At 38.8% G+C, this 19,536-nt stretch overlaps 1 protein-coding gene across 3 annotated transcripts in view; it reads left to right on the top strand.

Moving 5' to 3' along the window:
* Positions 1-18,801, top strand: part of ITGA6 (integrin subunit alpha 6) — a 98,003-nt gene extending 79,202 nt beyond the window's left edge. For 2 of the 3 annotated variants that reach the window (XM_016190054.2, XM_007527208.3), the window contains 12 exons: positions 974-1,089; positions 1,227-1,416; positions 1,505-1,588; positions 1,682-1,761; positions 1,911-1,988; positions 2,076-2,178; positions 4,015-4,188; positions 7,134-7,232; positions 7,332-7,442; positions 7,545-7,643; positions 10,876-11,001; positions 16,638-18,801. In XM_016190054.2, coding sequence (XP_016045540.2) covers positions 974-1,089; positions 1,227-1,416; positions 1,505-1,588; positions 1,682-1,761; positions 1,911-1,988; positions 2,076-2,178; positions 4,015-4,188; positions 7,134-7,232; positions 7,332-7,442; positions 7,545-7,643; positions 10,876-11,001; positions 16,638-16,796 — 1,419 coding nt within the window. In that variant the 3' untranslated portion in view covers positions 16,797-18,801. Of the gene's footprint in view, positions 1-973; positions 1,090-1,226; positions 1,417-1,504; positions 1,589-1,681; positions 1,762-1,910; positions 1,989-2,075; positions 2,179-4,014; positions 4,189-7,133; positions 7,233-7,331; positions 7,443-7,544; positions 7,644-10,875; positions 11,002-14,398; positions 14,529-16,637 lie in introns of all 3 variants that reach the window. The other variant, XM_016190055.2, reaches the window with a different exon arrangement.
* Positions 18,802-19,536: the final 735 nt, after the last annotated feature.

The following is a 19,536-nucleotide window of genomic DNA, read 5'->3' as shown; positions in this document are numbered from 1 at the left end:
TGCTATGTTAGCTTAGGAGCTGAAATCTAAATCTGCACACACTGTTAGTCTTTATTATCACTAAGAATAGTTGCTTAGATTTCTTGATACACTTCCGTTATCTGTGATCACATTGGTGTTTCTTGTGTAAATCCCCAACTCTGCAGCCATGTTCAATAAGCAAGGGAATAGTTTTCCCTAATCATTTGTACAGTTACCAAGTCCATTTAGCACTGTGCCTGACCTTAATCCCTGTTTGCTTATTGATTAGCACAGTGAGACTCATTATGGTATCTTTCTCATAGATCTTTTGGGAAGATCAGTTAAAACATACAACCCCGGGAGTCAGGTGGTAGTGCTGCGGGTTAAGCGCATATGGAGCAAAGCGCAAGGACCGGTGTATGGATCCCGGTTCGAGCCCCCAGCTCCCCACCTGCAGGGGAGTCGCTTCACAGGTGGTGAAGCAGGTGTCTCTCTTTCTCTCCCCCTCTCTGTATTCCCCTCCTCTCTTCATTTCTCTCTGTTCTATCCAACAACAACAATGGCAATAAAACAATAATAATAACTACAACAACGATAGACCATCCAGGGCAACAAAAGGGGGAAAAAAATAGCCTCTAGGAGCAGTGGATTCATGGTGCAGGCACCGAGTCCCAGCAATAACCCTAGAGGCAAAAAAAAAAAAAAAAAAAATATATATATATATATATATATATATATATATATATATATATATATATGACCCCATGTTAAGTAGCATCACTATTTGTGATGTAGGACAGTGGTATCCATATTACATACAGGCAAATATAGTTTTCTTAAAGAACAGAACAAGCATTTGATGCATTGCACTGCAGAGTATGTTTGAGGTTCCACTTCTGTTTGGTAGTTGCCACCTAGATTGCCTGTCAGTTTCCATAGAGTTCATTTCTCTATTAAGACGCCTTGCTTGACCCTAAATAGGGTGAATCACCATGGTTTTGTTTTCCTGCAGGTACACTTCCTAAAAGAGGGGTGTGGAGATGACAATGTATGTAACAGCAACCTTAAACTGGAATATAAATTCTGTACCCGAGAAGGAAATCAAGACAAGTTTTCTTATTTACCCATGTAAGAGGCTCTCTGTAAAACTAGTAAAAAAAATATAATCAATAATAATAAAAAAAAAGAACTAGCTTTGCAGTGACTTTTTGTTCCGACTTAAGGTACTGACGACTTTTCTCATTTTCCTTTTTGTTTTTTAATAGTCAGAAAGGCATACCAGAACTCGTTCTAAAAGACCAGAGGGACATAGCGCTAGAAATCACAGTGACAAACAGCCCTTCCAGCGCAAGGGATCCCACAAGAGATGGCGATGACGCTCATGAAGCCAAACTCATCGCGACATTTCCAGATACGTTGACTTATTCTGCATATCGAGAAGTGAGGGCTTTCCCCGTAAGTATGTTTAGGGACCAGCTGAGAGGGAAAGACCACATCTGTGCCTAGTGAACGTATGATGATCTAGTGTGTATTTCTGTTACAGGAAAAACAATTGAGTTGTATTGCCAACCAGAATGGCTCGCAAGCAGACTGTGAGCTTGGAAACCCTTTTAAAAGAAACTCCAATGTAGGTGATGCTTTTATGTCTTGTCTTTTGTGGTTTTAAAAATTATGGTTTCCATGCGGGTGATCTGGACTAAGGGCTATTTCTGTCCTCTAGGTTACTTTTTATTTGATCTTAAGTACAACTGAGCTCACCTTTGACACCACAGATCTGGATATTAATCTGAAGTTGGAAACGTGAGTTACTCCAACCTTCCCATTCAGAATTATTTCGTGAAAACACAGGCAGTCAGTGAATCGGCCCTGATAGCTCATAAAAAAAATGTAATGGTAATGAGAAAACTGGCTGTTAAAATAAAGCCCTTTTGTTTCATTTCCCTTTTCAGGACAAGCAATCAAGATAATTTGGCTTCAATTACAGCGAAAGCCAAAGTGGTTATCGAACTGCTTTTATCCGTCTCTGGGTAAGTGTCTGTGTTTAGCATAACAGACCAGTGTTTGAAAGAACCATTAGCAATCCTCACTAAAAATGGTGTTTTTCAATTTAACAGAGTTGCTAAACCTTCCCAGGTATATTTTGGAGGTACAGTTCTCGGTGAGCAAGCTATGAAATCGGAAGATGAAGTGGGAAGTTTAATAGAGTATGAGTTTAATGTAAGTTGGAGCAGTTGGTCCATTTATCGTATACAGCAGAAGCTAATATATACAATAGTCTTAGGATATGTACTTTTAATAAATAGCTTCAATAAATTGTGATTCATAAGCTTGGTGGAAATGTTGAGTTAAACATGAATTTTTATCAGTTTTTAAGCAACGAACTGGCTTATAAAAGTTTTGTCTTTGAAAATGGAATACAACACTGTCATTCAACCTAAGACTGTTCAGAATCTAGTTAAGTAATGAAAGTAACTCTTGGTACAATGACAATAAAATGGTAACTACCAGAGCAGGAGGGATGGGAGGGAGGAGTGTTGAGTTAATTTGATAGTGGTGAAAGGGACTGGAACTTGGTTGTGCTGGGTACCGTGTGGTATATACAGTTATCAAGGGGGCCAGGTGGTGGTGCACCTGGTTGAGCACACATTTTACAGTGTACAAGGACCTGGGTTCAAGCCCCTGGCCCCCACCTGCAGGGGGAAAGCTTCACAAGTGGTGAAGGAGGGCTGCAGATGTCTCTCTGTCCCTCTCCCTCTCTATCTCCCCCTTCCCTCTCAATTTCTCTGTCTCTATTCCAATAATAAATAAATAAATAAAATACTATAGTAAATCAAGTTGTGAAGCCACACTTCTGAAACTTACATTATTTTGTAAACCAGTGGCAAATCAACTTTAAAAAGGAACAGCAACAAGAAAAGAATTCGGTTCAGTTGGATCTTTTTCTCACTAGTTTTAATGTATGTGTGGTAGAGAGACAAATGAATACTTGGTGAACACACATTCACACACCAGCCTATAAAACAAAACTAAACTAAGTTTCAAAGTAATTTATATTTGTCTTTACAATGTGTTCACAGTTTATTTCTCCATTGTAAGGCCATCTCTCTTAGTGTGTATAGTCAGTGTTAACCTTTCACAAGCCCAGTCAGGTCACAATGATTGTAAATTTGGCCTATGCCAGCAAGGAAGACTTTTGTTGGGTCGAACCATTTCAAAGTAGGCAGTCACAGTGAGTTTCCTCAGTCTAGCTGAATAATCGAAATGCATGGCATAGAATCGGGTCATAAGTTACACGTGGGCTTGCGTCTGGCTGCTTCACACCACTGGTTGTTGTGAAAGTCTGAATTGGCATAATGGACCCGCCCCTGACTTCAGCAGGACTAAAGAAGTTGAATTCTGTATGTTCCCTGGCATTAGAGTCACAGCAGTGACAGGTCATCATGATGCTTATGGTTATAGGAGAAGTCTGTGGATTCCAGTGCAGACCACTGTGCAGACAAAGAGTACCATGACCTCATCTGGCTTCAGCTGCAGCAAGTGGTTCTGTCTTCAGTGAGGCCTTGTGTAGATTTCTGACTGCAGTAATGGTTTTCTTCAGCCTTTCAGGGGCTCCCCCAGTCTACCTGAATATTGAGGACAAACTCAACTTCATGTTGGGAAGGGGTAGCATTTCCCAGAAGCAGATAAGCGCACTGCCAAGGCACAGGCTTTGTCATCTGCCAAATGGGTGATTACAGAGGACTTGACAAACACACTTCACTTCTCTGGGCATGTTGAGAGCACTGTAGGTCTTTTCTACAGACTCAGTTGCACACAGCAGTTATTCCTGCATTGAACTGAAGTAATTTCTCTGACCTTTTATTTCCACTGACAGAAATCTTTAATTATGCATCTCTACTTTGAATACTCTTATTTGTCATTTGATTTTGAAACCTTGGCTTTAATTGTAAGATGATGCCAAATATTTTGACTTTTTTCCTGTTGACAATAGGAGCTACAACTTTGATTTTATATTGAGTATTACATTGAGATAACAGTGTTATTTCCTAACAGGTAATTAACTTAGGCAAACCTCTTAGAAACCTCGGCACAGCAACCTTGAATATCCAGTGGCCAAAAGAAATTAGCAATGGCAAATGGTTGCTTTATTTGGTAAAAGTAGAATCCAAAGGACTGGAAGAGATAGCTTGTGAGCCACAGAATGAAATAAACCTTCTAAACCTAAAGGTATGTTGATGAACTTATCTCATGTCTCCATAGGTCTAAATAAGAGCAGCTAACTGTGGGTTAGCTGACTGCTTTCTTTACCTAATACTGTGACATGTTGACCTTCTCTTTGGTGTTACAAGTTGTCTTTTAAGGTTGAGTAGCCAGATCAGCTTGAGGAACTCTGATTGCCAGCTTATATTACATCTAAATTTCAGTTACTCGGTGTTAGTTGAAATGACATTTTCCAGAACTTTACGACCCAGGATAATGAGAACTGGGCTGCATTCCTAACTAGGGTGGGAAGACCCTGGGTAAACCAAACTCACTACAGAAGGTGCTAGTACCTTACAAGTGAAATGGAAAGTTTCCTTTTTAATTCATGTTTATTAAAATGGTAAATATTTATTGAGCACTTGTCCCTCAGTCACTGTAGGGACATACTTTTTAAAAAATATTTATTTTCCCTTTTGTTGCCCTTGTTTTTTTTTTATTGTTGTTATTGATGTTGTTGATGATGGATAGGACAGAGAGAAATGGAGAGAGGAGGGGAAGACAGAGAGGGGGAGAGAAACACAGACACCTGCAGACCTGCTTCAACACCTGTGAAGCGACTCCCCTGCAGGTGGGGAGCCGGGGGCTCCAACTGGGATCCTTAAGCTGGTCCTTGGGCTTTGCACCACATGCACTTAACCCGCTGCACTACCACCCGACTCCAGGGACGTATTTTTATATCATTCTCTTGATAGTCCTAGAAGGTATTTTTGTCTTTTCCCTCTTTTCTTGACAAATTTGAAACTCAGATTCTAACTTTCTGGGGAATCACTTAGCTAAGAGGCAGGTTCTGCCTTGGAACTTAGCACTGTGAGGTCAAACACTCCACACTCCTACCTCCTCTGCACTGCTCACACTGTCTATTATTATTATCATCACTTGTATTCTGTTTTGACTTGAACTTACATTGTTGCTACATGTCTGTTCCTCTTATTTAAAATTCTTTTTTTTCTTGCTTTATTTCATTTATTTTTATTTTTATTTTTTTTTATCTTTATTGGATAGAGACAGTCAGAAATCGAGAGGGAAGGGAGGGGGATAGAGAGACACCTGCAGCCCTGCTTCACCACTTGTGAAGCTCTCCCCCTGCAGGTGGGGACCAGGGGCTTGAACCTGGGTCCTTGCGCATTGTAACATGTACACTCAACCAGGTGCACCACCACCCGGCCCCTTTCATTTATTCTTAAAGTTATGTAGCTACCATTCAGCAACTATTTTTAAAGTCACTTCTTTCTTTCTCTCTTTCTTTCTTCCTTTCTTTCTTTCTTTTTTTTTGCCTCCAGGGTTATTGCTGGGGCTCGGTGCCTGCACTACGAATCCACTGCTCCTGGAGGCTATTTTTTCTCTTTTGTTGCCCTCATTGTCTATCATTGCTGTTAATATTGTTGTTGTTGGATAGGACAGAGAGAAATTGAGAGAGGAAGGGAAGATAGAGAGGGGGAGAGAAAGACAGACACCTGCAGACCTGCTTCACTGCCTGTGAAGCGACTCCCCTGCAGTTGGGGATCAGGGGGCTCGAACTGGGTTCCTTACCCCGGTCCTTGTGCTTTGCACCACATGCGCTTAACCCGCTGCGCTACCACCTGGCCCCTTTCTTTCTTCCTTCCTTCCTTCCTTTCTTTCTTTCTTAATATTTTATTTATTTATTTATGAGAAATACAGGAGGAGAGAGGGAGAAAGACCTAGATGTCACTCTGGTATATGTGCTGCCAGGGATCAAACTCAGGACCTCATGCTTGAGAATCCAGTGCTTTATTTACTGCACCACCTCCCAGACCAATAAAGTCATTTCTTAATTCAAGCTGGGGATATAATAATAATCAGGACCTATATATTATTGTACTAAAAACTACAAGTACATAGCCCTTACTCCCCACATTAGTTTAAATTTAAGGTGAGTAGTATAATCAGTGCTCAGACAGTGACTGGCATCATGTATTAGTGTATGGTATAAGCCTGTTATTCTTCAACTCTAAAAACAACATGGTCTGTTATTCCTAGTCCTTCTTTTAATGAAAATGCATTTTTAAAACTTCTCCCTGACTTATTTCTCAGTACTCTACTTCAAATAGGCCACGTGCTAGTTCTCTTTGCTTCAGTTCTATTCTCCTGTGTTAATCGTACTCAAGGTGTGCTGACATTTTTCCATGTGAGTTACTGAGCTGATTACTAGAAATAGGATTGAGGTCTGAGGACGCTCACCTTTTGGTAAGGAGACAGGAACACACAAAACATCTTCCCTTTTCCCGAGGTTTGAGGTCAGAGTGGGAATAAATGACTGTAGTCAATAAACTTGAAGTAAATTTCTAAAAATAACATTTCTTGATTTTAAAGCTAAACTATTTATTTATTTTTTTCTTTTTTATTTAAGAAAGGATTAATTAACAAAACCATAGGGTAGGAGGGGCATAATTCCACACAATTCCCACCACCCAATCTCCATATCCCACTCCCTCCCCTGATAGCTTTCCCACTCTCTATCCCTCTGGGAGCATGGACCCAGGTCATTGTGGGTTGCAGAAGGTAGAAGGTCTGGCTTCTGTAATTGCTTCCCCGCTGAACATGGGCGTTGACTGGTCGGTCCATACTCCCAGTCTGCCTCTCTCTTTCCCCAGTAGGGTGGGTCTCTGGGGAAGCGGAGCTCCAGGACACATTGGTGGGGTCTTCAGTCCAGGGAAGCCTGGCTGGCATCCTGATGACATCTGGAACCTGGTGACTGAAAAGAGAGTTAACATACGAAGCCAAACAAATTGTTGAGCAAAGCTAAACTATTTCTTTGCCTCTGTTGACTGGAGAAGGGAAAACATCAATTCTGTGAGTTTGACACTGTTTTAGAGGGTCTCAGGAAGTTTGTACAGTGGTGACAAATAATGAATGGCAGTTGTAACTATTTTGGAAATAATCCCTTTCAGGAGTCTCACAACTCAAGAAGGAAACGAGAAATCGCCGAAAAACAGATAGATGACAGCAGAAAGTTTTCTTTGTTTGCTGAAAGAAAGTACCAGACCCTTGTGAGTATATTTTCATGACCATTAGTGAATATTTTCTAGAGGAGCGAGGAAGGTCTTGTCCAGACCGTGGCATCGTAACCAATCGTCTTCTCTCTCCAGAACTGCAGTGTAAACGTGAACTGTGTGAACATCAAATGTCCGCTGAGGGGACTGGACAGCAAGGCCTCTGTGGTTCTGCGCTCCAGGTTATGGAACAGCACATTTCTAGAGGTGTGCCTCCACCCCCACAAGGTCATCCCCTGAAGTCACTGGAGACCTGCTCAGGCATATCTCATTTCCTAATGGATTCTCTATCTTTGTGTCTCCAAACAGGAATATTCCAAAATGAACTACCTGGACATTCTTGTCCGGGCTTCCATTGATGTGATTGCTGCCACTGACAACATCAAGCTGCCGAACGCAGGCACACAGGTGAGAGGTTTCCTGCCATCTTCACTCAGTTGCCAGCACGTCACTTTGCCTCTACTCCAAGCCTGAGGCCTGACATGCTTCTCTGGCACTCATTTCCTCCTAGTAGTGTTTGAGCGACTTTCAGGTAATGCCCTAAGGTGACACCACCCCAAGCCATGTTTACTAGAATCACTGAAACAAGAAAAATAAAAAAGAGCAATCTTCAGGGTATATTTGAGAGCTTTTGGCTCAGTGAGGGTGGAAAGAAGTCACATTGTACCCCAAGGAGTTTTTCAGAGGCTGGGCAAAACAACAACAGAAACAAAAAATAATAATAATAAACAAGGCATATTGATGAGACAAAAAGTAAAGGGAAATTTATTAATAACACATAAATAGGCCTCCTGTACACTTGGGGGAGGTCCAGAAATTCAGAGGAACTTAGCTGGCCCTAAACATAATCTTAAGTAACTTCATTAATGCAGAGGAGTTTAGAAAGCAGAATGGAGGGGAGTTTAGCCCAAAAAGGACATGAGGCAAAAAGTAAAGTGTTTTTTTTTTTTTTTTTTTTTTTTTTTTACAAATCCTATGGAATCAACCTGTTTACCAAAGATATGTTGGCAGGAGGGAGAGTCTAGATTTTCATTTAGAAATCAGAAAAAGAAAGCAAATGAACAGGGCAAGGAATAGAGATTGTAGTATACCTTTAGTCAGGGATTCCTGGAATAAGTCTTGTATTCGTTCATTTTGCTTCTTTCCCTCTTCAGTGTCAGGGATTTGTAGGGGACTTGACAGGGTAAGTCAGGGACTTCACTTTCACAGAATGCTACAAGTGGTGTAAACCCAGAGTACCCCAGACTCACCAGGATTTGTGGTTACCTTGGCCTCAAGGTATTGTCTCAGCATATTATTCCAGCTCATTATTTGATATGGTATCTTAGGGGATCACATGGAACCGTCAACTAATGAGTTTGATAAGCTGTTCTCTAGAATTTAACTCAAGAGACACTTTAATGACATGGTAAAGAGTTTGGGAAGTATTATGTCACAGTGTGGGCACATAAGCATTTTTAGTGTTCCAGGAGTTGGTGTAGTAGATAAAGTTGTTGGACTCTAAACATGAGTTCCTGAGTTCAGTCTCTGGCAACGCATGTACCAGAATGATTCTGCTTCTCTTTCTCTCCTTCTATCTATCTTGTTAATAAAATAATAAAATTCTTTTATTAAAAAAAAAAGGAAGCATTTTTAGGAATTTTCCAAAATGCAGTTCTATTTAGAGTTCTTGACTAAAAGCATTTCTTGGAAGTTAAATGGTTTTGTTTGCCCTTTACAATTCCTCTTTCTTTCTTCCTTTTCTTTTTTCCACCAGAGGGCGCCTCAGCTCTAGTTTATGGTGGTGTGAGAGATTGAACCTGGGACTTTGGAGTCTCAGGCATGAGAGTCTTCTTTGCATAACCGTTATGCTATCTACCTTCCACCACCCTTTACAGTTCCTTAATTCAGAAATATTAAACTTCAAATTGGCTTATCTCTAATCAGGATAGTTTATAAGATCATAATTAATCATCTATTCTTTTATGTGCTTTGAAAAACAGTCTCTTGGCATCACAGAAATCCACCTGATTTCTAAACCCACCTTAATAAAGTTGCTGTGAATTGTCATAAGGAATTTTTAAAGTTTCTGAAGCAACACTATTTCTACTTAATTGGTATTTGCCAACTGTCAAATGTTTAGAGCCTAAAATTTCCTTCAGCTGTAACTTGAAGCTCTAAATTGCTTCTGAATGAACTGAGGTTCTAGTCTGTCCATACATTGCAGAAGCTAGCACTCAGTCATTTTAAGAAATTTTATTGTTGATGAGGATCTTTATTTTGATATCCTAAGGAAAAGATAAAAATGGTATAAGGGGGGGGTCGGGCGGTGGCGCAGTGGGTTAAGCGCATATGGCGCAAAGCTCAGGGACCGGCGTAAGGATCCCGGTTCGAGCCCCCGGCTCCCCACCTGCAGGGGAGTCGCTTCACAGGCGGTGAAGCAGGTCTGCAGGTGTCTATCTTTCTCTTCCCTTCTCTGTCTTCCCCTCCTCTCTCCATTTCTCTCTATCCTATCCAACAACGAATTGCGTCAACAAGGGCAATAATAATAACCACAACGAAGCTACAACAAGGGCAACAAAAGGGGGGGGGGGGGAAATAGCCTCCAGGAGCGGTGGATTCATGGTGCAGGCACTGAGCCCAGCAATAACCCTGGAGGAGGGAAAAAAAAAATGGTATAAGGGGACTGGGCGGTGGTGCACCTGTTTAAGCACATGTTACAATGCACAAGGACATGGGTTCAATCCCTCAATCCCCCAACTGCAAGAAGGAAGCTTCTCAAGTGGTGGAGCAGTGCTGCGAGTTTCTCTCTCCTTTCCATCTTCCCCTCCCGATTTTTCTCTATCTCATAAATAAATAAATAAATAAGTATTAATATGGTGTGCAAGTCACTGCAGCTCCAATCCAGATTTTATATTTCACATCTTTAAAATTTGAGTGAGGAATAGAGATGAATTGTGAGCAAACTGACCCCTTCATTTCCATTGTTGGAAGCTAATTTAAAAAATACCTGATTCTCGGAGTCAGGCGGTAGCACAGCGGGTTAAGTGCATGTGGCGCCAAGTGCAAGGACCAGCATAGGGGTCCCGGTTCAGGTCCCCAGCTTCCCACCTGCAGGAGAGTCACTTCACAGCGGTGAAGTAGGTCTGCAGGTGTCTTATCATTCTCTTCCCCTCTCTGTCTTCTCTCTCCATTTCTCTCTGTCCTATCCAGCAATGACGACATCAACAACAATATATATTGTTGATGATATATATATATATTCATTCCAGCGTTTTCCAGGTTCTGGTAAATGATCACTAAGGAAGGTCTCTGAAAATGATGTTTTATAATAAACAGAATCTTGCATCAAAAAGGCATCACATTTAATCTATAAGTTGCATTATCCAAACTATGTCCAGCAGCTTGAGTTAGAACTATGGACTCTTTATAGAGGGTCAAAGACAGGGAGGGAAAGAAAAAGAGAGACACTTGGAGCACTATTCATCACTTGTGAAGCTTCTCTGTTACAGGTGGGGGCCAGGGGCTTGAGCCTAGGTCCACATGCATAGTAATTTATACCATCTACTGGATGAATTACCACCCATTCCCAAGAACTATGAAATCTTGGCTTAACTGTAAACTCTCACCCTAGCTGATAATAATTCCTTTTTCCACATAGGTTCGTGTGACTGTGTTTCCTTCAAAAACTGCAGCTCAATATTCAGGAGTTCCCTGGTGGATCATCTTAGTGGCTGTTATTGCTGGAATATTGATGCTTGCTTTATTAGTGTTTTTACTATGGAAGGTAAGTCACACCTAGCATTTGAGATTTGTAACACAATATTTCCAGTTTTAATGTAAATTAATATTTTAATGTATTTTAATATAAATTAGTATTTTAATGTAAATTAATATTTTGATGTTTTTAACACTGATAATGTGTATATCTTGCTTCATTTTCTCCATCATGAAAATTTTCCAATATATAGCAAACTTTGAGAGTTTTATAATGAATACTTGATACTAACTTAATGCTTTTTATTTAAAGGCATATTAGTTGTTTAAGTTTCTTAAATGTTCAAGTTTGGTAGTTTTCTTTTAGCTTAGTATGTTTGGCAAATAGTCATTTTAAAAAATTTTTTACTACTTCAGTATTTTCTTTATCTAAGATCAATGGCATTTTCCTCATTTAGGATTCAGTTTTGGGTCTATTGTTGGATCCAGAATTGTTGGTTATCACATTAATCTAAATCTGTATCCCTGCTAAATAACTGCTCATTTCAGACTCTGAGGTTTGTTGTATTTGCAGCTTGAGTAGGGATAGAAAACTATGAAATGATGAAAAAATTAAGCACAGTGAATTGATCATAGAGATCAAATTTAAGGTTCAGTATCATGTTTGTTAGAATTGAACACTCTGCCTTCACATAAAATGTAATCTCTCCCCCTCTGCTTATTACCAGTAAATAGTCCAATTTACAAAAAGTGTGTTTTCTTTTGTTGCCAAAGATTAGAACCTACAGATTTTGAATTTTTCTCAAGTGAGCATTGTCCTCTGTCTGCAATTACAAATCCCAAACAATTCTAAAAACTGAAAGTTTGTGGTGATTTTTTTCTTTAGGCAGCAGAATTCAGGATGATGGTGAAAGGTTATTCAGAGTATCTCTTGTCTTCACCAGTTCCACTGAAGAAACATTAATGTTTTGATTACAATGGTATTATGTTTATAGTGCATTATTTTTCTAAAATGTCCAAAATCCTGAATCTCTAGACATGTCTGATCCAGAGGGTTTCAGGAAAGAATTAGGAACCTGAGCCAACAGTATCTAGAATGAAAACATTCTTAATCTTCCCTTGAATCCAAGAGTATAATGGATAGTACAAGGATCCGGGATGTTCTTACTTTCACATATTGGGCACCTCTTTTTTCTTTATTTTGCCAAGAAATTTTCTTTTCCAACTTTTTTTTTTTTTGTATTTTTAAATTAAAAAAAAATTGTTTCTGCCTTCCAAATGTGTTGGAAGTTAGTTATTTTGCTCATGCCAAGATTCGCCTCTCGTGGAACATTAATCAATTTTACTTCTGAAGTAAACCCTCAGCTAGTAGGTTTCTCTGGCAGGCACAGTCAGTATAAATGTCCTGAAAATATCAAAACTGATTTTGAGGCTTTACCTTTGAGAACAGTATTATTATATTTTCTGGAGTTGATCACAAATACACATATTTTTCAAAGCTTTCTTTATTGGCAGTATTTATGGGAGGCAGGCGCAGTCTATAAGGTGTCCAGTCTTGGGCAAGCCACTTTAATTGCCTGTGCCATAAGCTTGCTTTGACTGTTTAATGAATTGATTAGACAATTTCATTAGTTCGTTTTACTTTAGAAACTCTAAAATATCCAGACACAGAAGGACTCTCAAGTAATCAGACAACTTCTACAATCCCCACATGAAAATCCTTTTTATTTTTAGATATTTCTCTTTCTGAAACTGCATTTTGAAAAATATGTTGTTAGAGTTAGAGTTTTAAGGTCAGAAAGGAGTCTGGCTTAGAGGCTTTTAAATGGGTGTTGTGTGTCCTTGTATATGTCAAGAATAAGGTGAGCCAGTGGAGTTAAAGTGTATATTATCACTCCAGCCACAGAACTTCTCATTTTATGCGTCTTAAATTTTGGGATTTTTGGGAGTCGGGCTGTAGCGCAGCGGGTTAAGCGCAGGTGGTGCAAAGCACAAGGACTGGCATAAGGATCCCGGTTCGAACCCCGGCTCCCCACCTGCAGGGGAGTCACTTCACAGGCGGTGAAGCAGGTCTGCAGGTGTCTTTCTTTCTCTCCTCCTCTCTGTCTTCCCCTCCTCTCTCCATTTCTCTCTGTCCTATCCAACAACGACAACAACAATAACTACAACAATAAAACAACAAGGGCAACAAAAGGGAATAAATAAATAAAATTTTAAAAAATTTGGAATTTTTGCACTGAATTCTGTTTGGAGATCAAGGAGAAGAATCTCCGGTCTGGTTTAGTCAGCTTCATTTTGCAGACAGAGATGCCTATACATTTTTTATATATGAAATACTTCCACATTGGAGGATGGGCCAGGATTCTGGTTCCTGGTTCATCCCTTTTACTAGCATGCATTATGGAAAGATAACTGGGTCTGTTCACTGTAAACTGAATTGAGAGTCACAGACTTTCTGCCATATTGGAAATGTTCGGAAGCTTTATTGTCTAGCACGGTAGTGAGTGTTCACAGGTGGCTGTTGAGCTCTAGCAGGTGTTGAAATTAATAATAATTTAAAATATGAAGTTATATGTAGTTAGTGACTATCATACAATGCAAAGCAGACTCGGTATTTTATTTTCTTGAGTTGCCATACCAGAAAGCAGGATATTCTAGAGGGTAGAGATTTATTCAATCAAGTTGCTTTTCAAAGGGCAGTCTCATGACCTTATGAATCAGACAAAAGTAAATAGAAAACGTTTTCCTCAAATAGAGGAGATGATAGTAGAAAGTGGAATTATATTTTTATACTCATTTAGAGTGACCTAACCTGAAGGGCATATAGATTCCTATTACTTCCAGGTTACAAGGTGGGTCAGTGTTTGTGAGAATGACAGCAATCAGTCTTTCATGATGGAGTCTTCCAGTTTATATTGTGATTAACCCCATAAACCTAAAGGCCTTAAGCAGTCGGCATTTGTTCCATAAAATTTACTGTGAAAGACACAACAGTACTGTATCTGTTTACTTTATCTGGATGTATGCTAAATATTACTTAGAGAAGTTATTCTCTAACCCAGGTTTCAGTCAACTGCAGGTGTCAGTTGTTTGACTTTCAGGATCCGTATTTGTATGCACTAAGAAGATACCCCAAGTTATAATCAAATGTCTAGTCAAATTTCCTCCTTATAGAATCAATTTAAAGAATCTTTCCTTTGAATAATTTTGATTTCTGGATTCCTCTTAGAAAAATCAGCTAGCTGTCACCCATATAAGCATTTGGCCAGAGGCCCACAATGATAAAAGTTGTGTTGATTATTGACACAATTTACTGTAGTGCAGTGACTTCATTTTTGGTTGTTCTATTAACAGTCTCTCTGCACACAAAGCTATAAGGAGAAAACAGATTGATATCTGAGGTTTTCTTTTGTTTCATTCTTATACACAGGACTGTAAAACTGACTAAATACCTTGCTTCCTTGTAGTGTGGTTTCTTCAAGAGAAATAAGAAAGATCATTATGATGCCACCTATCACAAGGCTGAGATCCATGCTCAGCCATCTGATAAAGAGAGGCTTACTTCTGATGCATAATATTGATCTACTTCTGTAATTGGTAATTGATCAGTGTTTTTTAATTGCTAGCTGTGGGACCTGCTATGGTTGTGGTGGCTAACTTTAAAAGCAACAGCTTGCTGTGTGTGTCTCATTAACAGATGTTTCCAAATGTCCACACTGGCTTGCCTTGCTTGGATTTATTTTATTCACTTGAAAACACAGTTTTGTTCTGGTTTTTTTTTTTTTTTTTTTAATACACAAAGAATCTTTTGATGCAGGTGAGTTATTCTGTGTTGTTGTTTAAACATTACCCACAGCAATGAAGAAGATTTCCGTCTACATACACACACAAGGAGGCTTTAGACCTCCGGAGTAGCCCAATTTTCCAGGTGTTGTTGATCCAGGATGTAGCATCCCACTTGGAATTTCAGAAATGCATAAGAAACCATCCTAGATTTCTTGTCCATTTTGAAATTTCCCACAGATGGAAGCTTGTGTTGACTGCCTAATTAACCTGTTGCATGTTGGAAACATTTCTTTTTCATGAGAGGGCTTTCTTACTGTCATTTTTTTTTTTTAATCTCTGCTATGAAATGATGGGGAAGGCTTGGAATGCTTTACATGTTGCTCAGAAACTGTTTCATGATAGCTAAGCATGTCTGCATGTCTACTACAGGTCAAAGACCATTACAACAAACTGTGACTGCATAGATATTATGACCAAATTCAGAAGGTGGTTCATTACCAAAGTAATTTTAATTTATGAATTTCTAGTACAGAAATGCTCTGGAGTGTTCTAATTTCAGCATGTTATAATGGGATTTGACCTGTTTCATGTGCCTAGAAATTTTATTCAACCTCAGTTGATTTAAATTCATGTTTTGCTTCTTTTATTTGCACATCCATGGAAACAGGAATTTGGCTACAATTCCTTTTTCCATTTCTGTGGGCATGAGAGGATTACTCTTATAATCCCTTTCATGGCTCTGTCAGGATGAATCCCATCATTCCCATCTCAGTATTACATAACAACCTTGATTTGCTTCCTTGCTTAAATGAAGCAAGAGCTACATCTTGTCGTGGATAGGTATCTGACTTAGTTTCTTTTGCACAAAAAATTAAATGAGGTAGTAATGACCCTGAAACAAAACTACCACTCTGTCCATTTTTCTTACTGATGTAGCAATAAATACATCCAAAAGTTTGTTTTGGCCCATGACTATTACAACAGCAGATAATTTAACATAAATATTTTTGTTCCTACTGGTGTCACAAAATAAATCATTAATCAGTCATTCTAAATCTCAACCTCATCTATCTAGCTAGCTAGCTGTATCTTTAAATTGAAAGCACTCTTTTTACAAAGTGCATGTATTTCGTTGATTTAAAGTGTGCAATCTGATTTAAAAGTTTTCCAGACATGTCCTTTGAGTCAGATTGAATATTTTCTAAACTGAAATATATATGTCAGTCATTTAGATGTTTATGTCTTTTGCAAAAAGAAAGGGGGGTGCTCTAAAATAAAGTCTAATGGTATTTTCCTCAAGCTTTATGTAGCGCATGATTGATTTTATTGCACAACATAGTTACTATGTGATTTATTAATGAGACAGCTTGATTTGGAAACAACAGCAAATCCAGGCATTTTTAATTATCTTCTAGCTAAAGTGATACGTGTATTAGAACTTAGGAGGATGGAAGATTCTTAAATCGACCATTTGAACACTGGCATTTTTATATAGCAATTTGTAAGCCGCTGTGACTTGATTTCCATTTTATTAGTGGAAAGGGGCAGGAAATAAACTGTTTATGATATTTTAAATAGGTTTTCTTTACATTAACATGATCGTCCAATAAGGTGAGAATCAGATCTTTTACACTCAGTATAGTGATTATTAAAAGCGCAAACACTTTTACTGTCAAAATATTTAAAAAAAAAGAATGAAAATGTACATTTCTTCTGGTTTTACAGTTGTTCTCCTCTTCCATTTGTTCCTCCTGAGTATTATTATTTCTCTCAACTTGTTCTTTCTTAAAACTCTTTTTCCCCGTGGTCCATATGTAGGCATAGCTGAAACACAAAGCACAGATATTCCCATTTTGCTCTTGCTCTTCTTACAGTGACTTAATTTGTTTCTGTTCCTCTTCCCCCCCACCCCCCCCCCAGTGTGGATTCTTTAAACGCTCTAGGTACGATGACAGCGTTCCCCGATACCATGCTGTCAGAATCCGGAAAGAAGAACGAGAGATCAAAGATGAAAAATACGATAGCCTTGAAAAAAAACAGTGGATCACAAGGTGGAATGAGAATGAAAGCTACTCCTAGAGAAGCCGAACAGACTTCACAGCACCCAGACTGCCTTTTTTAAAAAAAAATCTAACTCAGAGATTCGAGTGGCTTAAAAAAAAAAAAAAAAAAAAAACCCTATTCAATACCTGGCTGTTGATTTCAGAAAAACGACATAATAGTCCGAACCTACAGTTTCACCTCTGGACATAGTTAAATGTCCTAAGGCTAGGGCTCCTGTTTTGCACGACCAAATTTAAAGATTGTTGAAATGGATTTTTTTTTTTCTTGAACTGCCTTTGATTTTGGTGTGGCTGACTTACATGTGCTAGCAGAGGGCCCGCCCAGTCGAGCCTGCAGCTACACTAGTATAGCTGGAAGAAGGCACCGGCCGTCACCATCCTAACCCCGTGACTGCCTCTGGAGACATTCTTCCCATAGGACCGGAGAACACACCACTTTGTTGTCTCAAGTGACAAGACTTTGCCAGCCGGGTAGTTGTGTGTCCACTTAAAGTGCTATCTGAAATTAAATGTGCAATAGGAGGTAATATTGCCATGCTGCCATCTTTCTCCATCTGCTGAATGGGTGAAACATGCTCACACCAGATACACAAAGGTTTCATTGTCCGTTTTCACTAATACACACAGGCACAACAGACTTGAATGATATACTTATTTGTGTATGATATTTATTTTTTTTCTTTCTACAAACCGTTTTGTTACTAACAAACCAAAGACTCTCCTTTACCCTCCAGGCTGGATTAAACAATCAGAACATGGGAGGTCATTGATTTGACCAAAGTTACTGAAAAAAAAATAAAGAAAATAACTCTTTATAAATATACCAGAGAATTATCACTGACAGATAGATTTAAGTTATTGAAATATCTACCTTTATCACATCTTTACCCCCTCTCTTCAAACCCAAGTGGTTTGTTTAAGAAATAGGAATGTTAAAGAGACTTAACTGTTGACCAGATACTGAATATTTTTAGTTGAGAGCCCTGTGTGGTATTTCTGACTTTCATGCTCTAACTTTCAGGAACTCTTGGAAATAATGGGTTTGTATATTGAACATAAATAGAGTTTTGTCACTGCTGCAAATACTGTATATTCAGGACTTTAAAGAAATAGTGAGTTTCTGCAGTGACTCCAAACTGATCCAGTGTAAGACTACTGAATAGCTGACACCAAATGTCAGATAAGTCGAATATCACAGCTTCTGACTTTTTTTGGAACCATTTCATCAGTGTCCTAGTTTTTTAGCTTTGCTTCCTCCCATCTCTATATTCTCAGACTTATTTTGAGACTACTCTTAACAGGAATTTTATTTACAGTGGTTTTAATTGTAAAAATGGCTGGGAGAGAGAGACATTGTTTCTGTCCATTCAGTGGAGCCTGAGAAGATAAGAGAGCTAAGTTTTTAATTATTGTGCTTCAGAATGTTAACTTATATGGGGACAATAGCAAACCAGGTGCTAATTTGTTTGGATTCAGTGCAAGCAGTGTCTCAATCTTTTAAAAGGAAATCACAGAGCTTCGTGTACCATTGTTGCATTGAAGTTTGGGTTGTTCTTTTTCCTTACAGAAATCACATGCCCTTAAGATACTAAGGACACTATTCAAGATGTACTTTGGAATTTTCATTCCCAAAAAGTTTTGCAAATGATATTTTGTTTACAAAAACTTGGCTGAAATTGGTCGTAACTTTAAAAATCTCAGTTTCTTGCTTAGGTAGCTTGGAACCTTATGCATTGGCTTTATAGTTTGCTAAGAAACTGATATTTTGAAAGTGTTTCTAGACCTTGGTTATTAAAAAACGAATGTCCTGAAAAGGGAAGGGAGGGTGGGCTACAAAGTAATTACCAACAAGAAGCAAGAATGTAATGTTTAAATTTATAGTTGTTAAAAATGTCATCTCAAGTCAAGTCACTGGTCTGTTTGCATTTGATACATTTTTATACTAACTAGCATTGTAAAATGATTCCATCATTAGAAAATGCCTGTGGATATTTGTATAAAAAGTGTGAAATAAATTTTTTTATGAAAGTGTTCATTGCTTAGTAAAACTGCAAAGCAAACTATTATAAGCAGTAGCCTGAGCTGCTATTCCATTTTATAAAACCGTTTCCAATTTTTTTCTTTTTTTACTATTATTAGTATCTAATATCTCAGATCACCCAAAGGTATTAGTGACCCACAAATGCAGTGTACTTAAAACGGGTTTCTTTTTATCCTCCCCCTTTCTTTCCCACAGCACAGTTGATGCTCAAAAGAAAGTGATCTCAGAGATGACTTATTCAAGACACCTGTACATTAAGAATTGTCTGTTTGCATATCTGCTTTAAAAGTTTATTCCTTGAAGTCGGGCAGTAGCACAGTGGGCTAAACGCACATGGCGCAATGCGCAAGGACCCGCCTAAGGATCCCTATTCAAGCCCCCAGTTCCCCACCTGCAGGGGAGTGGCTTCACAGGAGGTGAAGCAGGTCTGCAGGTGTCTATCTTTCTCTCGCCCTCTCTGTGTTCCCCTCCTCTCTCCATTTCTCTCTGACCTATCCAACAATGACGACGACATCAATAACAACAACAATAAAAACCAACAAGGGCAACAAAAGAAAAATAAAAAAAATATTTAAAAAAAATAAAGGTTTATTCCCATGAAGGATAAGGTATTACTTAGCAGTGACACCATGCATAAAGAACAAAAGTTCTTATGGCTAAGTTGTTTTCTTTTTAAACTTTTATATATAAGCGCAGTCCAACTGTGACTCCCACC

This window comes from Erinaceus europaeus, chromosome 18 (genome assembly GCF_950295315.1).
Source record: "Erinaceus europaeus chromosome 18, mEriEur2.1, whole genome shotgun sequence".
Classification (NCBI taxonomy): Eukaryota; Metazoa; Chordata; class Mammalia; order Eulipotyphla; family Erinaceidae; genus Erinaceus; species Erinaceus europaeus.
This window is presented reverse-complemented; position numbering and strand designations above follow the sequence as displayed.